Genomic DNA, 22,206 nt, shown 5'->3' on the forward strand with positions numbered 1-22,206 from the left:
AACAAGTGTCTCAATTCTGATGGTGGCTATGTTGAAAAATAGCTGAAATATTGCTGTACCTGTTGCCAATAAATGTTTTCCTGAAAGTGTGTGTTCTTTTTTTTTTTTAAATAGGGAAACTTACTTTCTGGATGCGCCTCGTATTTTTCTCCTGCACATCTCAAAATACAGACATTGTTTTGGCTTCACAGCACATCTTCACATTATATCTTCCCATTTCACTTTGGTCCTACATCTTTTGTTCCTTTCTGTTCGATTATTATCGATAAGTAGGGGTGTGATTTTATGGTGATTATTTTACTCTGACTTCGGTGATTAAAATGGTTTAATTTCGGTGAATATTTCGTAAAAAAAGGCAATTTCGCGCATATTTCGCACCCTAAACTTAAAAAATAATAAAACAACATTTTTTTAAAATTATTATTGAAACAAACCCTCTCAAACTAACAGAAAATTGTTTGCAACATTAATTAAATTCGTAAATAAATTTCATTCGACTTTGAGGGAGTGATGGCTCTGTTCCCTGTAAGTAGTACCTGAAGGCATTGTTGCCAGACGTCATGCACATGTAATACTGAAAGCACAGTCTACTATATACAGTCACGAAGCTTGACTTTTGAGGGTGCTAGAAACAATAGACTGTGACGGTACTATTTTGCATTGCCTGTAATGAGGCGATATTAGCGATCCTAGTGGTGAGCAACTATCTAAAGTATGCATATTTACTATGTATTGAGCTTCGCGACTGTATATACTAGACTGTGCTGAACGATTAAGTAGGTATATAGAAATATTCATGTATATTTTATAACGAAGAAAATTTTCACGCTTTATTTGAAAGAAATAGTCATTTTTCGTGTGAATTCTCCATAAAACCACATTGTTATTGAAAATATTGTTATTACGAAGTAAAGGAGAAGATGAGAAAGATCAAGTGTGAGCTGTGGTATATAGAAAAGTATGGCCAAGAGAGGATAGTTAGAAGAAAAATGTTATTATACGAGCTTATGGGAAGTGGAAAACAGAGGGTGATGATCACTACACCATAAATTGTATATGATGTTACTGGTTATATTGTGAGATCTTGCAACTGTTTGACCATTGCCGCATGTGCACTGACATACAGAGTATTCTGAATCTCACCAGACCGGTGGACAACAATGACGTCACGCTGCAGCGAAATAGGAACAAAACTGCTGGAAGGATCGATGGCAGTCATGGCGACTGTATAAGTTGTTGTCTGTGCCACGCTAGCAAAATTTTGCGAAATTTCCGTACTGCCATCTCGTCAAAGAAAAGAGAGCATAAACAATTTATTTCTTGAACCGGTAGTAATAACTGGTCTGTTGACATGTTCGTTCATAAGCCATTAACATATTGTTTTTACGTTGTGCTCATTACAAACAATACAGCAGAACACACCGCCATGACACAACAGTGCACGATGTCATTCGTCTGCTAATTCCCGCCCTATACAAGAACCAATCAGATTCACTAATGGCGGCTGATGGAGATTGCCACCACCTATGCAAGCTGATGGCACTGGTGCAACACTGGTGGAGCATCAGTGATGCCATCGGTGAAATTCGGAACACCATGATGCCATCAGATTGCTCATCGCTGAGATTCAGAATACGCTCATAGAACTTGTAGATTTCACGGCTTAATAAGTTACACTCAAAATTATCAGTTCAATCAAATATCACTCCCTTTATTACTTTATTGTAACTTTTATTAACTTTTTTCTCACAATTTTCTGTAAAGTGTTAAAATTCTGGCTTTTTCTGCAATTGGCTGTTTTTCCAAATAATGTGCCACCACATGCTCAAAGATAGAAGATAAACAGGAAGTAAATACATAATATGGAAAGAATAACTCTAGATTTGAACATAAACATGGAATTAAAAAGTGCTAAAATATTTTTGCAAAAAACAAATAGATTTATTCATATGATATTAAAAATTCGTTCTTCTTTGTTTCTTATGTGCTTTTTGGTTGTAACTGGCATTATTCTAAGAAAGGTGTGATGGATTTAGATTGCATCTAGTAGCAAGATCCCCAATTTTAGGCAGGAAGTAATTGAACTCTTTGCTGAATATGACAGAAAAACAGAATTCAAGTATACAACAGTGTAGAAAACTTCAAAGTTCCGTGAATTTACAGTATTATAGTATTCTATTACTAAGTCTATTATTATTACTCTACGGGTTATATCAGCTTCTTGTCTATGCGGATGACGTGAATATGTTAGGAGAACATCCACAAACGATTAGGGAAAACATGGGAATTTTACTTGAAGCAAGTAAAGGGATAGGTTTGGAAGTAAATCCCGAAAAGACAAAGTATATGATTATGTCTCGTGACCAGAATATTGTACGAAATGGAAATATAAAAATTGGAAATTTATCTTTTGAAGAGGTGGGAAAATTCAAATATCTGGGAGCAACAGTAACAAAAATATAAATGATACTCAGGAGGAAATTAAACACAGGATAAATATGGGAAATGCCTGTTATTATTCGGTTGAGAAGCTTTTATCATCCAGTCTGCTGTAAAAAAACTGAAAGTTAGAATTTATAAAACTGTTATATTACTGGTTGTTCTTTATGGCTGTGAAACTTGGACTCTCACTTTGAGAGAGGAACATAGGTTAATGGTGTTTGAGAATAAGGTGCTTAGGAAAATATTTGGGGCTAAGAGGGATGAAGTTACAGGAGTGGATCAGGACAGCACGTTTGCACATCTCCTTTTTATGTTAGGTTAGGTTAGGTTAGAGTAATTTTAACTGTACGCTTCACTCGTGGTTAGGTTAGGTTAGGTTAGGTTAGAGTAATTTTAACTTTACGCTTCACTCGTCATTTCAGTTTGAAAAGAACCTAACCTAACCTAACCTAACATAAAAAGGAGATGTGCAAACGAACTGTCCTGATCCACTCCTTGAAGTTACAGGTGAATGGAGAAAGTTACACAACACAGAACTGCACGCATTGTATTCTTCACCTGACATAATTAGGAACATTAAATCCAGACGTTGAGATGGGCAGAGCATGTAGCACGTATGGGCGAATCCAGAAATGCATATAGTATTAGTTGGAAGGCCGGAGGGAAAAAGACCTTTGGGGAGGCCGAGACGTAGATGGGAAGATAATATTAAAATGGATTTGAGGGAGATGGGATATGATGATAGAGACTGGATTAATCTTGCACAGGATAGGGACCAATGGCGGACTTATGTGAGGGCGGCAATGAACCTCTGGGTTCCTTAAAAGCCAGTAAAACACACATTACTATTACTCTATTATTATTATTATTATTATTATTATTATTATTATTATTATTATTATTATTATTATTATAATTATTATTATCATCATCATCATCATTATTATTAAATACTGACGATATAAAATGATATATTACTGTAACTTTTCGTAGTTTACACAACTTTTAGCACTATATCATTTCGGAATATAACGTATATTTATGCTTTATATTCTGAGGTAACATTTCGTTTCTAACTTGAATGTCCTGGCACTGCTCAGACAAAGTGGCTTGAGCTGCCATTGAATTTGACATTGCTGTTCCAGTCGATAGCCCAGAAGGGGTGCGGCGTGCGAGTGACGCCTATCAAATGTGCATTTAACAATGAATCGGAGTGCATCAGGAGCACAAGAACACGTCGCATCCAGGAGATACTAGAAGGGTTCCCGGAACCAGGTTTCCAGGTTGAACTCAGCCCTAATAAGACTTCTACCCTAACATTAAGTAACACACGTAAGCATCCACTTTAAACATAACCTCAGAAAGAAATCTAAAATTTAATTTATTTTAACATGTTTATAAATTTTTCAGAGGGGCATTTGTTAACTATAATACACCCATAAGACATTATGAATTTACATCTCATTTAGTTTAATTTTGTTGTTCAGTGTAATTATAGAGAATAAACTGGAATGGAGATGTTATTAATAACTTGGACAGAAGTACAGAATGCTTGAGACAGTAGGCCATATGCCAACTACTTGCCACTTTGTGTGTTTAGCTGTGAGTCCTGCTGATCTGACATCAGATAAGTCTCGTCTTACACCAAACCCAGTGAAACAGAAGCCGAGAGTGCCAGTTACTTCCAAACTGCAAGACCTAAGGAAAACAATATCAAAAAAGAGACCGCAGACGAGTAGTTCAAATATTTTCAAAGTGCGAGAGCTAACGAAAATGGTACGGAATATGACACTCCGTGTGGAGATGGAAAACTCCTTAGAAGCTGCTCGTCTCATTGCTGCCTCATTTGCTAGCACCAGTGTGTCATCGTGCAAGGGTAGCTCCGAGTACAGACTCAGGTGAGAAACAATATGGATAGTAGCATTGCTTATCTGTATTTATTAGACAGACTAAATATATTTCTTTTTTCAATACTTGATATGTAAGTTAATTATGTTTAACATATCGCTGGCACAATATTACAAGGTTCTATGTCAGGAAAATTCAGAAATTGAGTTTTTAGTATTGCAAGATTCTATGCAGTGGTATCATAATATCATAATATCATCCTAATATCATAATTAGATGGCAACAGCCAATGGAATAATCATAACAGCCGATGATAATAAGTTATACATCTTGATTACACAACTTTTAACACTGTATCACTTCGGAATATGTAGATAAGAACTTTCTTGTGTTAAATATTATTAACGTACCTTGTTAACATGTTTCGACCTATTTTCGGTCATCCTCGGAACTGGTCGTTGTTGATCACAATAACAAAAGTAGACAACAAACACACATTCAAAGTATACAGCAAACCCACAACAACAACAACAGCAAACCCACAACAACAACAACAACAACAACAACACACAAACACAACACATCCAACCACCCCACACAACACAAACAAGCTGCATTCCGAACAATGGTACACAGACTACTCAACATACCAATGAACCAACAGGACTACAACGAAGAACTAAACACAATAAAATACATAGCACAAGAAAACGGATACAACCCCAACATAACAGACAACATAATACGTAAGACAAAACAAAATCACAAAAAACAGACGAATACAACATAAACACAAGAACACAAAAAATACATCACACTAACATACGAAAACAAAAACACACATAAAATTGCAACCTCATTCAAGAAATTAAACTACATCGCATATAGAACAAACAACACTCTACAAAAACATCTCAACACACAAACAACACAAACAAACAAATACAACCACACAGGCATATACTAACTCAAATGTAACACCTGCAACAACTTCTACATAGGACAGACAGGCAGATCATTTCAAACACGTTACAAAGAACACATCACAGCCATAACAAAATTACAAAACACCTCCACATATGCAGAACACATCACAAATGCCAACCATACCTACAGAGACATCAACACAGACATGGAAATACTGCACATCCAACCAAAAAGCTAGAAACTCAACACACTAGAACAATATGAAATATACAGACACACGAAAACATACCCCAACGATATTCTCAACACACAACTCAATTTCAAAACACAAACACTCTTTGACTCTACACTACGAACGCACCCACACAGGAAACAAGAGGCGCCAAGACCAACAACGACCAGTTCCGAAGATGACTGAAAATAGGTCGAAACATGTTAACAAGGTAAGTTAATAATATTTAACACAAGAAAGTTCTTATCTACATATTCCGAAAAGATAATAAGTTTATGTGAAATTTGTTGTTCTCTTTGAGTTGCAAAGTTCTATGTATACATATAACCCTGCAATAGTAAAATATTAGAGGGTTTAAAGTTGAAGGTTCTATGTTTCTAAATACATCTCTGTAGTATTAAAATTTATATTCAGTGGGAAGATTATAACAAGCAGTCATGGATGAAAAAGAATGTTACATTTCCAATTATAGCCCAAATGTAATTAACAGCAGTAATCATTCCAATATGAATGAATTTGAATTCACCAAGATCATCAACTCATTAAGACAGACAGAACACTGAAAAGTAAGAATTATTCAATAATTTAATGTAACTTAGCTGTGTACTCTAAGTTATGTTACATACAGTACCTCATTTTATAATATTTATAAGACCAGATTATTTTGTTATTTTTTTTTAGAAAATGTACTGCAGTAATTCTGTTATGATTTTTAGGAATAGCTGCAGTAATTGAGGAGCGTTTTTGCAAAAGTCGATAGATGCAGAAATTTTCGAAAATGAGTTATATATGGATATCGTATGTTTTCTAGCTTCGGCATCGACCTATGACTCGGATTTAGCATAACTTGATTCATACCATATTTACAGACCACCAAACTTTTCAGGTTTTTTCAAAACTCGATAGATGCTGTCACTTAGTTAAAGCAAAACTCGATAGATGCTCGGGTCCTTATTTGAAATATGTGCAGGGTCAAATAAAACAGTTTTCAGCATAGTATTTCAGACAATTTACTTTTATTAGGGTTGCCAGCAGAAGTGGAATGCTATTATTTTGTTGCCTAGTGGTAAATCGCTGAGACAGAAGCTATTTGTTTTCCTTCCCTCCCCAAACTAAAGCTTCACTGTTTAGGATTACTCGCATAACTGTAAATCACTGAGGCGAAAACTATTTATCTATTTCTCCCACTCAGCTTGCCAGTGAAGTGTCGAATATGAAGTGAAATACATTTCAAAACAGTATTCATTCACTAGTGTCTTCAGACGAGTTTTAAGTAAGTGCGTTTTCCATTGTTGTGATATTCTAGTTAGTTTCTGTGTGTGAATAATGGATCCAGGAGATGAAATGATTATGATTCAAGAAGTAGTTGGTGGTAGGAAATCCAGAATTAAAGAGAAGAGTCCTCGTACAGGGAAGCGTAAAATAAAGGAGCATGAACCGAATATAAAATGCTCTCATGGACTTGCAAACTCTTCTTCCAATCCAAAAGCTAAAGGAAGTAAGCAGTGTAAAGTGGCAGAGTTAACCTTTGATGACATTAGTGTATTTCACAATAAATTTAAGACTTTATGCAAAATAGATCAGGACAAATTACTTATTAAATTCATGACCATTACATCACCAAAGCGTAGGGTGGTGAATACAGAGTCTTCGAAAAGAAAACAAAGTGTGTCAATTAAATACAGTATCAGGCAAACAGATGGACAGATAATCCCTGTTTGCGCGTCAAGTTTCCAAGGCATAACTGGTTTCTCAAAGGACCGATTATTCTCTTCTGGCAAATAGATTCTATTCTACAGGACAGTCACCAAGGGAAAATAGAGGAGGAAATACTGCAGGTAAGAAGCATGAGAATCTTACAATAGCTGTTAAAAATGATATAAAGATGTATAAATGCAGAGAGAGCCACTATACCAGGAGAAAATATAGTAGGGGATATCTGCCTCCAGAACTCTCTGTTAAAAAAATGTGGACAAATTTCTGTAAAAAAAGAAAAAACTTGGGACTACTTGAGACTTGCTCACTCTCGAAGTATAAACATATATTTTACAGTTATTTCAACCTGTCATTTAGAACTCCACATACTGATTCCTGCTGAACCTGCAAGATAGGCCTATTCCAAATAAAGGCAGAGACAGACTTGGTGAAAAAAAATGAACTCAGGACCCAATATAGATTACATAAACTCCGTGCAGACAAGTTTTACAAAATTATGAAATATGATAATTCAGAAGTGATAAAGATATGTTTTGACTTGCAACAAAATCAACCTCTGCCGAAATTATCAGTGAGCGAAGTGTTCTACGCAAGACAAGTATGGCTCTACAACCTCTGTGTTATGATACATTCAAACACACAAGAAATTAAGGACATTTCATTCTATACTTGGTTGGAGACCCAGTCATCAAGGGGATGCAATCAAGTCGCATCTGCGTTGTTAGATTTTTTATTTAATCTTGAAAAAAAATCCGCAACTAATGCCACGTCCACCATTCATCTATTTTCAGATTCTTGTCAGAACAAGAATAGCATTATGATGGCTACTCTCATGGCTTTTTTAAAGCAAAGCAATATTTTTTACTCGCATTATTCATTTCTTTCCGATAAGCGGTCATAGTTATATGGCTCCAGATCGTGTTTTCGGAAAAATAGAAAAAGACTACAGGAGAATGGTATTTTTTTTTTTGGTAGGTTATTTTACGACGCTTTATCAACAGCTTAGGTTATTTAGCGTCTGAATGAGATGAAGGTGATAATGCCGGTGAAATGAGTCCGGGGTCCAACACCGAAAGTTACCCAGCATTTGCTCATATTGGGTTGTGGAAAACCCCCGGAAAAAACCTCAACCAGGTAACTTGCCCCGACCAGGAATCGAACCCAGGCCACCTGGTTTTGCGGCTAGACGTGCTAACCGTTACTCCACAGGTGTGGACTACAGGAGAATGGAAGACATATTGACTCCCAATGGCTACCACAAGATACTAGAAAATCATGGCACAGTCAAGAATCTCAACAAGGACTGGAAAATCATGGAGTCGAGTGCTCAAAAGGTGTTAAGATCGACACTACCATTTAAGATGGCCCCACAGCGAGTGATCACTTACAGTAAAACTTTGGGAAAACATCGTAATGTTTCTGTTACAGTGCAGAACACATATACAGCGTGTCCAGTGACAGTGTGTGCTAAAACCAAGAATTAAGACATGCAGTAGTATGTTAAACTCCCCGGTTCTTCCAGAAGTCAACATGGTGTCAAAAGAAAAAAAGAATGACGTTAAGAAACTCATGCAGTATTTTGAAGTAACAGGAGAGGCCAAGGACTTCTACACAACCATTCTAGCAGATGTGTCCCATTAGACTTTAGTGACAAAATTGTATTTTTGTGTTGAAACTAATAATTTTCTTCAATTTTATTGGTGTTGCAATGAGATTCATATGAAGATAGAGTGCATCTATCGACTTTTGCAAAAATTCTTATTTTTTGTGCATATAATTAACAGGTAATAAAAAAAAGTGCCTATATTTTTCAAATCTTCTTCCATTGCCTCAGAACAAAGAATGCTTCTTGTGAAAATTGTTGTTGTAAATAAATATTTGTATGTTTAAATTAAAAAATGTAATTTCTGTAAAATCTTGATTTCTGCATCTATCGACTTTTGAAAAAACGCTCCTCAATTATGAAGAGCCCGAGCAGCCTAATTCCATTGTTATTGCCATTGGTACGGAAGAAGCAACTTCTGGTGTTGTCACAAATGAAATAATGGTCATGCCTTTCAAGCATGCTTTAAACTGTTCAATTATAAAAGTAGCAGCCCTTAAATTCTCTCAGTCACTCACATTTTTACAATGGAAGGAATGCCATAGTGATAGGGAGTATAATGATGTTAATGTGAAATATTTAACAATGGTATCGAGAAAATCCACCGAGTTTGGAATAATTCCAATATCAAAACCAGCCAAAATCCTAACAAAACTGGCAGATAATAAGGTCAAATCTTTCAAAGCAATGCTCAAATATATGCCCGAGGTTGATAGATCCTTCTTTGAAACCTAATTAAGAAGGGGCCAAAGAGAATAAAGGAAACACCTAAATCAATTAATTCCACTGATTCATTTCCTCTCATGTTATATAAACATATTAAGTTAGCAGATTGATAGCAAAATTTATTATGTTTATATTTCCTACAAGAAAATGTTGTGGTGCTGTTCAGTTTGTATGAAAATGAGATTTGTAGATGTAGCTTTTGTATTGTCTTCACTTCATGTTATTATTTCTTTGTATTGTGATGATATAATATTAATCTGTAGCAGTACTGAGAGCTGTATCATTACTTTGTTTCATTCAATTTCTTGAGATGTTAATTTTATTATTCATTTTGTATGAGTGTGCATACTAATATATTATGTTATATTATTTTCATACCTTTCTTGCAATTGTATGTCGTAATGTAATAATTAAATGTATTATTATAATGCTGTAATATTAAGTTAAAGGAATACTAAAAACAGAATAAATTATTAGTTTGTTTCACTCAGCATCTTAAGATACTAGTTTAGTTCACTTTGTGTAAGTATGCATACCAATATAGGTTACCGTATGTTATTTTCATATCTTTGTTTCAAAGAATTTTATCTATATTATTTCCAAGTCAGAAAGTAATGATCAACTTAAATTTGTAACTAAAATAACTGTTCATATTTCAAACAATTTCTTGAGTTCTCAGATTTCAGTCATCACTCACGTTTTTGTTTCATAAAAATTAAAATAAATAAGCCTTTATTATATTTCCAATTTTGCATTACAATATAGGTAATGAAAATTAAACCCCTGTGTTTTATATACTTATCCTCTGTAATCCTTGAATATTATATTATAAATGATCTTAATGCAGAACCCTGACATACAACTTTGTGCTATTAAGGGGATGCACTACTGAATTTTCTAGTTTCTACATTTTAAGAGGTAATGTATTGAAATTTTAACGGCATATTATGATCATGATTATGAATTAATCAAGAAAATTTCAATGATCTAAGTCAAGAAATAACTCTTTTAAAAATAAAATTTGAAAATAACACGTTTATTTTGGAAACTGTTTTTTGGAATCTAAAACAAGAGTTTTCTATGTTTTTTATAGTGCATATTATAGCTGAAACACAGGTTGTGGTAATGGGGCATTGGAATTTAGCATATGAAGAGTAAAATAAAAAAAACCTGACATTTCTTCAAAAACGGTCATTTTTCAGTAGCGCATCCCCTTAAATAAAATACATGTTTAAAATTACAAGGTTCAATGTTGAAATGTAATATAAAATAACTTCCTTAAAAACTTGAATTCTAAGAATGTAATGCAACAAAACTTCGGTATTTTCAATTAACTTTAAGATGTAATAGAAATAACGAAGGAATAATATTCTGACACCAAGTACCGAAGGTCTAAAATTTCAACTTCTTGTATCTCAAAACTAACATATTACTACATACACCCCTGTAACATTTAGCCAGCGATATGACAGTGAAAGTAAAATTTACAATTAATTTCTTAATTGCCATGGCAACAATATTCTTGAACAGGTCTGAAATACTTACAGTTCGAGTTGAAAATGACGTAGTACCCAAAAGAATAGTAACCTAACAACCAAACCTTGAATTAATGGATCTTTACCAAAGTCTACAAATGCATGGGATTACTTATTGATTGTAATGTGAAATGTGCAATTTGACATGTTGTCAACATTAAGAATAGATTCTATTTACAGAGATAGTTAATTGTAACATTCAATAATCGCAACATAAGCTTGTTGGAGATATAATTTTTTTTAGATTTCTCAAGATAATATACCAATAACACAGTCGCATTGGTATGAGTATTAACGTTTTTATCTAAACACCACTTTCGAAAAGAATTGTAAGCTACTTCATATCTTTCCTTTGATTTTTTCGGTAAAAGTGATGCACATGCTTCATCAATTTCACCCATTTTTACAATATTTTAGTCGAATTTAACTGCTTCATAACTATTAAACATTCAGACATTAAATTCTGATACATAAACAAGTAACATAGCAACCAAGTCATGTGTTTGAATTAATAAATCTATTGCGAAATTTAGAAATGCAATTTTGATTTGTTATTACTTTTTACATTATTTCAAGTATTGCAAAAAGTTATTCACTATACGCAACTGTAAGCGACTTATCTGATCTCGAAATGTCGGCCCTGCATTCTCGATCATGTAAGTCTCACAGTTCTTGGTATGTAATATAGGCCTACTATTTGTCTATGTGTAGATATGATGATGCTGAGAAGACCAGAAGATGTGGTGGTAAGACAAAGGGCATGAAGATGGAATTGAATGAGGAAACAGTCGAAGAAGTAAACCTTCCTAACATTTCATTGCCAGTTACACCTCCTACAAAATTTGATTTAGTATTTCCTTCTGCTGCAAGCACTCCTGTTGTCAATACCTTCGAATCTGCTTCCCCCATTACTGTAACAGAAGATACAAAAACATGTTCATCTGTAGACAAATTCACGATCAGTAATCCCCTCAGTGTTGCAGAACATAAGGACACTACCATAACAAATAATAACGAAAGTAATTGTGTCATTTCACCTGCAATACAGTTCGTATCGGACAAAGACAGTAATTTACGTTCTTCGGGAACAGAGAAAGGTGATAACAGTGAAATGTGTTTTGATGTGGAGCCAGCCACAGAAATGAAAACTGAAAGTGTTGCGAACATCTTGGATAAAAAGGTGGAATCCACGGATAAAGACGATTTAAATGAGGCTAGTTCAAGCAGTGTGTCGTTAGATAAGTTGAAGGCGTCTCCCGAAACTTGGGAATGTGGAACACAAAAGATCTGCAACAAAAGCGATGAAACCAAATTTGCTGCAAGCGAGATACCTCACTCATCGGCAGGATCGGTGAGTTCTAGTACACCTGTACAAGTAAGTTCTGACGTCGAAGTCAAGATGTCACCTGACACATTGGAGTGTACGTCCTGTCATGAGCAGAACTTGAGCAGTGCTGCTGTCTGCAGCAAGTGTACACCAGGGCAGAGCTATTCTAAGCCATTCCAGTACAGTAATGATGAAGCTGGTAGGAATGCCAAGGCATCTCTGGGTAAGATGTGGGTTACCCTGTTTGGTGGGACTCCACCACCGTCCTCGTTTGCAACAACTCCCATACCCACCACCACTGGAGGAAGCAGTAGCACTACTACTGCTAGTGTTAGTTCTGGGAGTCAAGTTTTAACAACTGCAACTTCAAGTGTTGTGGCAAAACCTACAGATACAAGCTCACTTCAGCAAGGCACATCTTCATTTGGAATTAAACAGACTTCCAAATTACCACCAAATAAAGATAAGAGACAATCTGAAGTGCCAAAAGGAAGTCAGTCTTCCGATTCACGTGATACAGTTACGAAAACAAAAAGTCAAAAACTGAATGAGCTAGAAGAAAATTCAGAATTGATTAAACCTGTAGGTACTCTGGAAAACAAGAAATCTAAAGAAAAGTCTCATAATAAAAAAGTTTCATTTGCATTTGAATTCACAAAAAAGCCTAGTTCAACAACGAAAACTGTCGACACTATAAAACCTGCCATCAATTTTGGGGCAGCAATACCAGGTGTTGCTAATTTCAGCTCAGTGCAACCAAGTACAACCACTTCCAGCTTCAGTTTCACGTCCAGCAATACAATGGCGGCAGTCACTACCACTGTTACTACAACAGTCCTTGCACCTATCACAACTGTTACGACATCCATGACTGGTGCCCCAGTGTCTCTTGCCACAACCACATCTGCCTCAAATTGGTTTTCTTTTGGTGTACCAAAATCGTCGAACATATTTGGAGGTACTTCTGGTATTGCATTTGGACAACCTACTGCCACTACCTCGTCCACGCCTTCATTTGGGACAAGTTTGAAAACGTCAACTGCATTTACATTGAACTTTGCCCAGTCTAAACCATGTGGCGGTAGTAATAAAGGGTCAGTCACTACCATTGCTACTGCAACAGTTTCTGCACCTATCACAACTGTTACGACATCCATGACTGGTGCCCCAGTGTCTCTTGCCACAACCACATCTGCCTCAAATTGGTTTTCTTTTGGTGTACCAAAATCGTCGAACATATTTGGAGGTACTTCTGGTATTGCATTTGGACAACCTACTACCACTACCTCGTCCACACCTTCATTTGGGACAAGTTTGAAAACGTCAACTGCATTTACATTGAACTTTGCCCAGTCTAAACCATGTGGCGGTAGTAATAAAGGGCCAGTCCCTAATATTGTTACTACAGCAGTTTCTGCACCTATCACAACTGTTATGACATCCATGACTGGTGCCCCAGTGTCTCTTGCCACAACCACATCTGCCTCAAATTGGTTTTCTTTTGGTGTACCAAAATCGTCGAACATATTTGGAGGTACTTCTGGTATTGCATTTGGACAACCTACTACCACTACCTCGTCCACACCTTCATTTGGGACAAGTTTGAAAACGTCAACTGCATTTACATTGAACTTTGCCCAGTCTAAACCATGTGGCGGTAGTAATAAAAGGCTAGTCACTAACACTGTTACTACAACAGTTTCTGCACCTATCACAACTGTTACGACATCCATGACTGGTGCCCCAGTGTCTCTTGCCACAACCACATCTGCCTCAAATTGGTTTTCTTTTGGTGTACCAAAATCGTCGGAGACATTTGGAGGTTCTTCTGGCATTCCGTTTGGACAGCCCACCACCACTATCTCGTCCACGCCTTCATTTGAGACAAGCTTGAAAACCTCAACTCCATTTACATTGAACTTTGCCCAGTCTAACCCATTTGGCGGTAGTAATAAAGCTTCAGTCACTACAATTGCTTCAGAAGAGATGGCACACAACTTTAGATCCATAACAAGTGTTGCAACCACTGCTGTCACTACCACACCGGCATTCAGCAGCATATCATCATTGCCAAGTTTCAGCATGGACATCACTGGTGCTGCAAGGAGCACAATTCCGGTATATGGCACAGCCGGCATATACACAAGTGTTCTTCCTGCCACAAGTAACATAACGATTATGACTACTGGGTTTGGCAGCACTCCAAATTTTGGCGCTGGATTTTCTAATCCTGCAACAGGATTTAACTCTGGCTCTGCTAGCAATTCAAGTGTCCCTAGTCTTGGACAGACGGCACTCACATCTGGAGCAGCCAATAAAGGAAGTGCCTCTGGTAATTATACATCATTGAAATTATCTCAACTTTCGTTAAATTTTCTTAATTTGAAGGGTCCATGGAAAGAACATGCTAAGTCACTTTACTTAAATTTTTCAGAGGAGCATTTGTTAACCATAATACACCCATAAGACAATATGAATTTACATCTCATTTAGTTTAATTTACCATGTTACACTGCAGACTTTTTGCCATTCTGATTTACTAGAAAAGTCAGTTCACTTTATGACCTAGCAGATGGGACCAAAAAACAAAAATAAACAAACAGTGACTTAGCAAGTTCTTTCCTTGGACCCTTGGAAATAAAATTTAGGACAAGTGTGCATTTCATCTGTCCAATTTAAGATAATTTCACATTTTTCAATTGCAAGTTCAGGATTTTTAACTACAATCTAACATAACTGTGCACCTCAAATTAAAAATATTTTATTTCCATCTCTTGCTTCCATAGCTGCAGTCTAAAGAAAAGAAAAACATGTGAAAAAAATGTAAAAATAATTTAAATCACATTTAAATACATCTGAAAGACTGGAGAATGCTGAGTTTGCAGTGAAAGACCTGCCCTGGGGAGCAAACTACAGTATGAATGAATAAAAAACAGAAATAGCATTTCAAGACTATATGAGGGGATTGAGTTGAATAAATTTAGTAAAATTTTCACAAGAGAAATTTAAAACTTCACAGTTACGCCACCTTTGAGACTATAATGCAGTAGTCAAATTTATAACACATATTCCTGAAGACTCTAAGATTATTTGTAGACATTTTAGCTGCTCAGAACCAAAGCTAGTTGATATATTACATTTTAAACTTCAATCCAGAAAATTTTACGAATTTGACTTACCTTGTTCTTACAGTGTGATTTCGAACAACATTGGATAATTTTGCTAGAAAGTCGAGTTATTTTGAAGTGTTTGCTCTTGAGAAATAAACGATGCTCTAATATATACATAGTGTTCTGCCAAATAGCAGGTCTTTTACTGCAAATCCAGCTTTCTCCAATTTTTCCTATTTCCTGCCTTCCTCTTAGTATCTGCATATGAACCATATATATTAATGTCGTCTATCATATGATATCTTCCACTGCCCCAAACTCTTCTCCCATTCACCATTCCTTCCAGTGCAACATTCAGTAGGCAGTTTCTTCTCGGCCAGTGACCCAAACAATTCCTTTTTTTTTTTTTTGTTCCTGATCATTTTCAGCTTCATTCTTTCTTCACCTACTGTTTCCAACACAGCTTCATCTCTCATTCTGTTTGTCCATTTCACAAGCTCCATTCTTCTCCATATCCATATTTTAAATGCTTCTAGTTGCTTCTCTTCACTTCGTCGTAATGTCCATACAATGCCACACGCCACACAAAGCTCTTCAATAGTATCTTCCTTAGTTATATTTTGAGTAAGCCTACTGTTCCATAATTTATTCAGTTACAGTACATCACAGAGTGTTACAAAATGTTTCACTGGTTCCAATGCAGTAACAATATCATTAAAGGATATAAGATTGTTGGAGGCAAGCATGGGCAGATTTGAATTTACATGAATTTCAAAGTGGGTCGCATCTTAACAATGAACATGATGTGTTGAATTTTCGCGTTCTTCCACTTTCACAGCAAACCTAATTTTGAACAAAATTGATTTCAAATGTATAAATTATAAATGATGTTGCACATGTCCTGAAGTTTAAAATATGAAAGTGTAAGTTCGAAAAATGCATAAACGAATAACATATAACCAAAATAAATTAACATGGAAGGTATGGGAATTTTGACAGAATTTCAGAAAAAAAAACGAATAAGTATGAAAAACGCATTAGTGCACACTATATAAAAGAAGTTTTACTGTACAGTAGGTACTTAAAATAAAACGGATATCTTGCTTGGGATTATAAAAACACGCTTTTGTTTGCAATGTAGAAAATGAAAGTGTCTTCTTATTTGAGTACACAGTGAAATGTTTTCATTTATATGTAGAGAGCAGAATTTTAGACCGTAAAAAGTAGCATTTTAGGCGCCTAAAATAGGCTCTTAAACTCCTTTATTTAGGCTCCATAAAATAAAAAATAGGCTTTTTTTGTTAAAGAATGTCACTAATATAAGAGTGTTTTTCATTCACTAATCACATTTCCATAGTTTGCTTCACAGTAGATGACCAGCACCTATTGTGGCAATTGTATCACTCACTGCTGTACTTACAAATGGTGAGAAAAGAGAAAGGGGTTGTTATCTGTCTTGGAATGTAAGAGAATGCTTATTCGAGTACAACCCAGCGAGTTTGTGTTAAATTGTTGACAGAGGAAAGATGATGATGATGATGATAATAATAATAATAATAATAATAATAATAATTTGTCGCGCAGGAGTTCTTTCACATGCCAGTAAATCTATTGACATGAGCCTGTCGCATTTAAGCACATTTAAAAGCTATTGACCTGGGCCAGGACCGAACTCGCAACCTCAAGCACAGAAGACCAGCGCTATACCGACTACACCACCCAGGCCAGTTGAAAGTTGGAATTTTAGGATTGAAATATTGTAAGAATGAGAAGGGGTGGCCCAGAGGTACTTCTCTATTGTGTTGTTCACTGCTAGGAAGGAGTTGTTATCTGTCTTGGAATGTGAATGGTACAGAATGTTAAGAAAATCAGTAAACAGTTACGAAAAATATGCTTCTTCTTCTTCTCCTTCTTCTTCTTCTCATCCTCCTCCTCCTCCTCCTCCTCCTCCTCCTTCTTCTTCTTCTTCTTCTTCTCATCCTCCTCCTCCTCCTCCTCCTCCTCCTCCTTCTTCTTCTTCTTCTTCTTCTTCTTCTTCTCATCCTCCTCCTCCTCCTCCTCCTCCTCCTCCTTCTTCTTCTTCTTCTTCTTCTTCTTCTTCTTCTTCTTCTTCTTCTTCTTCTTCTTCTCATCCTCCTCCTCCTCCTCCTCCTCCTCCTCCTTCTTCTTCTTCTTCTTCTTCTTCTTCTTCTTCTTCTTCTTCTTCTTCTTCTTCTTCTCATCCTCCTCCTCCTCCTCCTCCTCCTCCTCCTCCTTCTTCTTCTTCTTCTTCTTCTTCTTCTCATCCTCCTCCTCCTCCTCCTCCTCCTCCTTCTTCTTCTTCTTCTTCTTCTTCTTCTTCTTCTCTTCAAGTATTAGACCAAATGGCCTGTTACGATCTCACAGTTTAATTTTCAATCCAGTGCTTCTTTGGACGACCGAGAGATCTCTTCCCATTTGGACGATAGTGGAGCATGACTTTTGGGATTCTATCTCTATGCATGCGATGCAGATGATTTATCCAGTTGTTCTGATAATGTTTTATGTGATTAATTACAGGTTCTACTTGTAATTCTTCCATTACATCTTCATTGTGTTTGTGATCCCATTTCGTATATCCCGCTGTATATCTCATAAATTTCATTTCATTAGCCGTTATTCTGCTTTCGTCTTTCTTCCTCAATGTCCACGCCTCATTGCCGTAACAAAATACAGGTCTCGCCAAGGTCTTGTATAGGCGAATTCTAGTATGACTTTGTACTAGGGAAGGTTTCATAATGGTGTTAATTATTCCCATTGTTTTGGTGCATTTAGAAATTTTCTGTGAAATGTCTACTTCATCGAAAAAAGATAATGTGTATCCAAGATATGTAAAATAACTTATCCTTTCTAATATTTTTTAATCTAAACATATTTTGCTAGGCACAGGGTATTTTTGGCAGAAGGCCATAATTTTAGTTTTTTCTTTATTGATTTTCATATCATATTTAATTCCAATTTTATTAAAATTAAAAATTGAACGTTGTAATTCATCTTCTGAGGATGCCACCAGAACTAAATCGTCTGCAAAAAGTAATGAATCTAGTTGTAAATGTCTACTGAAGTGTATATATCCATGAGGCAATTGTTTCCATTCTCTAATTATTTGATCCTATATTAGTGAAATTTGATTCTAATTATTTATACACATATAATAAATAGAAACGGTGAAAGGCTGCAGCCTTGTCTTACTCCAGTATGAATTTCAAAAATATGCAAAAATTTAAAAAACTTAAAAATAGGCACTAACATCGAAATAGACATTTTAGACACTATAAAACCCATTTATTTATACCTATATTTGCATGAAATAGTACATTATGCAACAAGCCTATAATGGTAGTAATTAAGATGCGAGTATGTTTGTTTATGAAACGAGTGCAAGCGAGTTTCATAATTTTCATACGAACATATTAATTACCATTATAGGCAAGTTTCATACGACTTTTTGTGCTCGACCATATTTCTAACTTGAAATTATTCATAAGTATTCATGTTATGGTTATGTAAGTGAGGAGCAGAACTGACCTAAATTGTGAGATGTGCGCAGACGCGAAAGTATTGATTTTTTCCAATGAACGAATGTGTCATTGACCTTGATATAATCTAGAGAATAACATGAACATTAATTTTGATATAACCTGGAAATTGATTTAGAATTGAAAAACGAGACGACAAATTGAATTTATTTGAATATTATTTACAATTAACGCTAATTATTATAGTAACAGAACATAACCTTCTGCGACAGTATTGGATTTCCAGCCTCCGTGACGTTTCCCTAGTTGTCTTTCGATTGCATATCCGAGAATAATCGAAAACCTGAACTTTAATGAATAGGTGTACTTTAATGACATGCATTAAAGGACTGCTACCAGGTGTATAATTACTACATTTGGGCATGGTCGAGCATAAAATGTAATTATTAAATCTCAAGCCTGTATGTATCAAGGAAAAAAATAGGTTTTTGCCTAAATTCCGCTCTCTATTTATATGTGTGTATTTTTGGATAGATAATTATAGAGAATAAACTGGAATGGAGATGTTATTGATAACTTGGAAAGAACTGCAGAATGTTTGAGAAAGTATGTGCCAACTACTTGAATAAATGTATCGACCATTTTGTGTGTTGTAGCTGTGAGTAATGCTGGGCTGAAGCTTCACAAGTCTCCTTTGGTGAGATCACAGAGTGATTTAACTACAAAGGGCATGGGGATGGACGTGGATGATGGAACTGTCGAAGAAGTAAACCTCCCCAACATTTCATTACCAGCTACATCTCTTCCAAGATTTGATTCCGTAGTTCCTCCTACTGCAAGCACTCATTCTGTTATCAGTACCTCCAAATTTCCTCGTGGAACTGTGAGGCCAAATTTGGTTACCAGGAGAGTGCCACCCATAAAATCACCTGTCAATTTTGGGTCTGAAGCTGAATTGAAGAAACCAGTGGAAACATGGCAGTGCATGTACTGCCATGTGCAGAATCTGAGCAGTGCTGCTGTCTGCAACACGTGTGGAGCACGGCAGAAGAATGGGACTCAAGAAACTATTTGGCCTCCAGGGAAGTCCACAGTGCAGCCCTCTGATTTCACTAATACCCAGAACACTTGCACTTGTCGAGAGAAGAACCCATTTTCATGGAAAAAGTGTCCGGTATGTGACACCAACAGGCCACGTCTGGATACCGGAACAGAATCACCCATAAAACAACCTGTCAATTTTGGATCTGGAGCTGAATTCAAGAAACCAGCAGGAACAGGGCAACAGAACTCAACTCAGATTAAAGAGGCTATTCGGCCAGTGCAGCCCTCTGGTTTCAAACCTATAACTAATACCCCGAACACTTGCACTTGTCGAGATGGGAACCCATTTTCATGGAAAAAGTGTCAGGTATGTGAAACCAGGCCCCCAAAACCACCTGCCAATGTTGAGTTTAGAGAGAAGTTCAAGGAACTGGCCAAGGGCCCGCCCTCATTTGGAACGAACTTGAAAACCAGTAATAAAGGACCAGTCACTACAACTGCTTCAAAGGAGATCCACAACATCTTCGGATCCATAACAAGTGCTACAACCACTATTCCGAGTACCACAGCAGCATCCAGGAACACAACATCATCGTCAAGTTTCGGCATGGCCACCACTACCCCCAGTTTCAGCTTTAACATGGGTGCATCAAGGAGCATAATTCCGACATCTGGCACATCCATGAGTGTTGCTACCACAAATAACACTACTATGACTACTGACAATGTTAATGAACAAAAAATAATTTCCGATCTTGCAACAGCATTTAACATTTGCTCTGTCAACAATTCAAGAGCCCCTCGTCGTCGACCAAGGGCATCTGATTTCTTTTAGTCATTAAGAATTACTAAGGATTATCTGTAAAAGGCGCATTCACATTTGGAGCACCCAATAGCAGCACTTCCATTCGTGAATTCATCACTATGCTTTGTAAAATCTTATTGTATGTACAGAACACATTTTAATACACAGTTTCCTACATTGACTCAGATTCATTATTTTGACTCTTAGCACCTTTGTTATTAAAGTACTGGTATTCAATTTTATATCATCATTATCATTATCATCATTAGGGCTAGGATTTTGATGAAATTGCATCTTTTTTCTAGTAAGCCAGAAACACTGCTGCTTCATTATTTATACGTTATATCATAAACTGAGTGTTTTAAGACATATCTGTTAGGGCATTTTTTTTGCCTGTTTCAACTCATAAGAGCATTTTTTGTTTTATTCGGTCATTTTTTTAGACATTTTCATTTAATTTTGGCCATAAATCTCAATTATTGATGTAAAATAATGTTTTTTTTCTTTGATATTTTCTCTACATATTTTGTCCATTAATACCCATTATTTTGTATAATATTTCAATCGTTTTTCTACACAAATACTGCCATTTTAACGTAGTACACCCCAGGTAATGGGTCAGTTCAACCACCCCTTCAATATAGACTCCTCTATAGCTGCTAGTTCCGGATAAGAGTGGCCTTATGGTGAACTACATGGAAACTACATCAGGTAAAATAATTAATTAAAGTGTACTACTTAGAAAAAAAAATATGTAAAATTAAATAAACTCGAATGTTGGTACTATAATTTAATTTTATTACTGATCTAAATATTTAGTACAAAACCTCTTTTCCTACTAAACCAATTATGTATTTCAGGGCATTTTTGAAAGATTTTTAGGTCATAAATGCATTGTTTTTAGGACATTTTTTCATGATTTATAGGTCATCAAAATCCTAGCCCTAATCATCATAATCTTTTTGTTAACCACTTCATAAATGCTTCCTCATGCCATGAGGCCTAGCCTCTAGACAACAATACAGTACTGACGATTCACAAATGCTGTCATGGTGGTCTAGTGCTAGTGACTTATAATCCTGTGCATCTGGGTTCGATCCCTGGTGAGCCCCCGATTTATAACTTGTATTGGGCAATCCCATGGCCCTGATAATACAGGAGTTTTCTCCAGGAGCTTCAGTTCCCTATGGCATCCCAACAAATCTCCATCATCATCTCATCTCATCGCGGATGTAGCGTAGACCAGCCTCCTATAGTGCATCCTGAGCAACAACTGTCGGTAAATTATTGGTCTACACAACTGGCTCCAGTGAAGTCAAGAACCCACCATTAGTAGGCTAAATATGATTCATACATCGATATGGCATCAATGAGTTGTTTGAAATTGTAATGAA

General features: G+C 36.1%; 1 protein-coding gene across 1 annotated transcript; it reads left to right on the forward strand.

Moving 5' to 3' along the window:
* The first annotated feature begins 11,731 nt into the window (after positions 1–11,731).
* Positions 11,732–21,664, forward strand: LOC138713361 (uncharacterized). The gene is made up of 2 exons (XM_069845393.1): positions 11,732–14,688; positions 19,620–21,664. Exons 1-2 carry the CDS (start codon positions 11,733–11,735, stop codon positions 20,840–20,842), a joined length of 4,179 nt encoding a protein of 1,392 aa, XP_069701494.1. The 5' UTR covers position 11,732; the 3' UTR covers positions 20,843–21,664.
* Positions 21,665–22,206: the final 542 nt, after the last annotated feature.

The sequence above is a fragment of the Periplaneta americana genome, chromosome 14 (genome assembly GCF_040183065.1).
Source record: "Periplaneta americana isolate PAMFEO1 chromosome 14, P.americana_PAMFEO1_priV1, whole genome shotgun sequence".
Lineage (NCBI taxonomy): Eukaryota > Metazoa > Arthropoda > Insecta > Blattodea > Blattidae > Periplaneta > Periplaneta americana.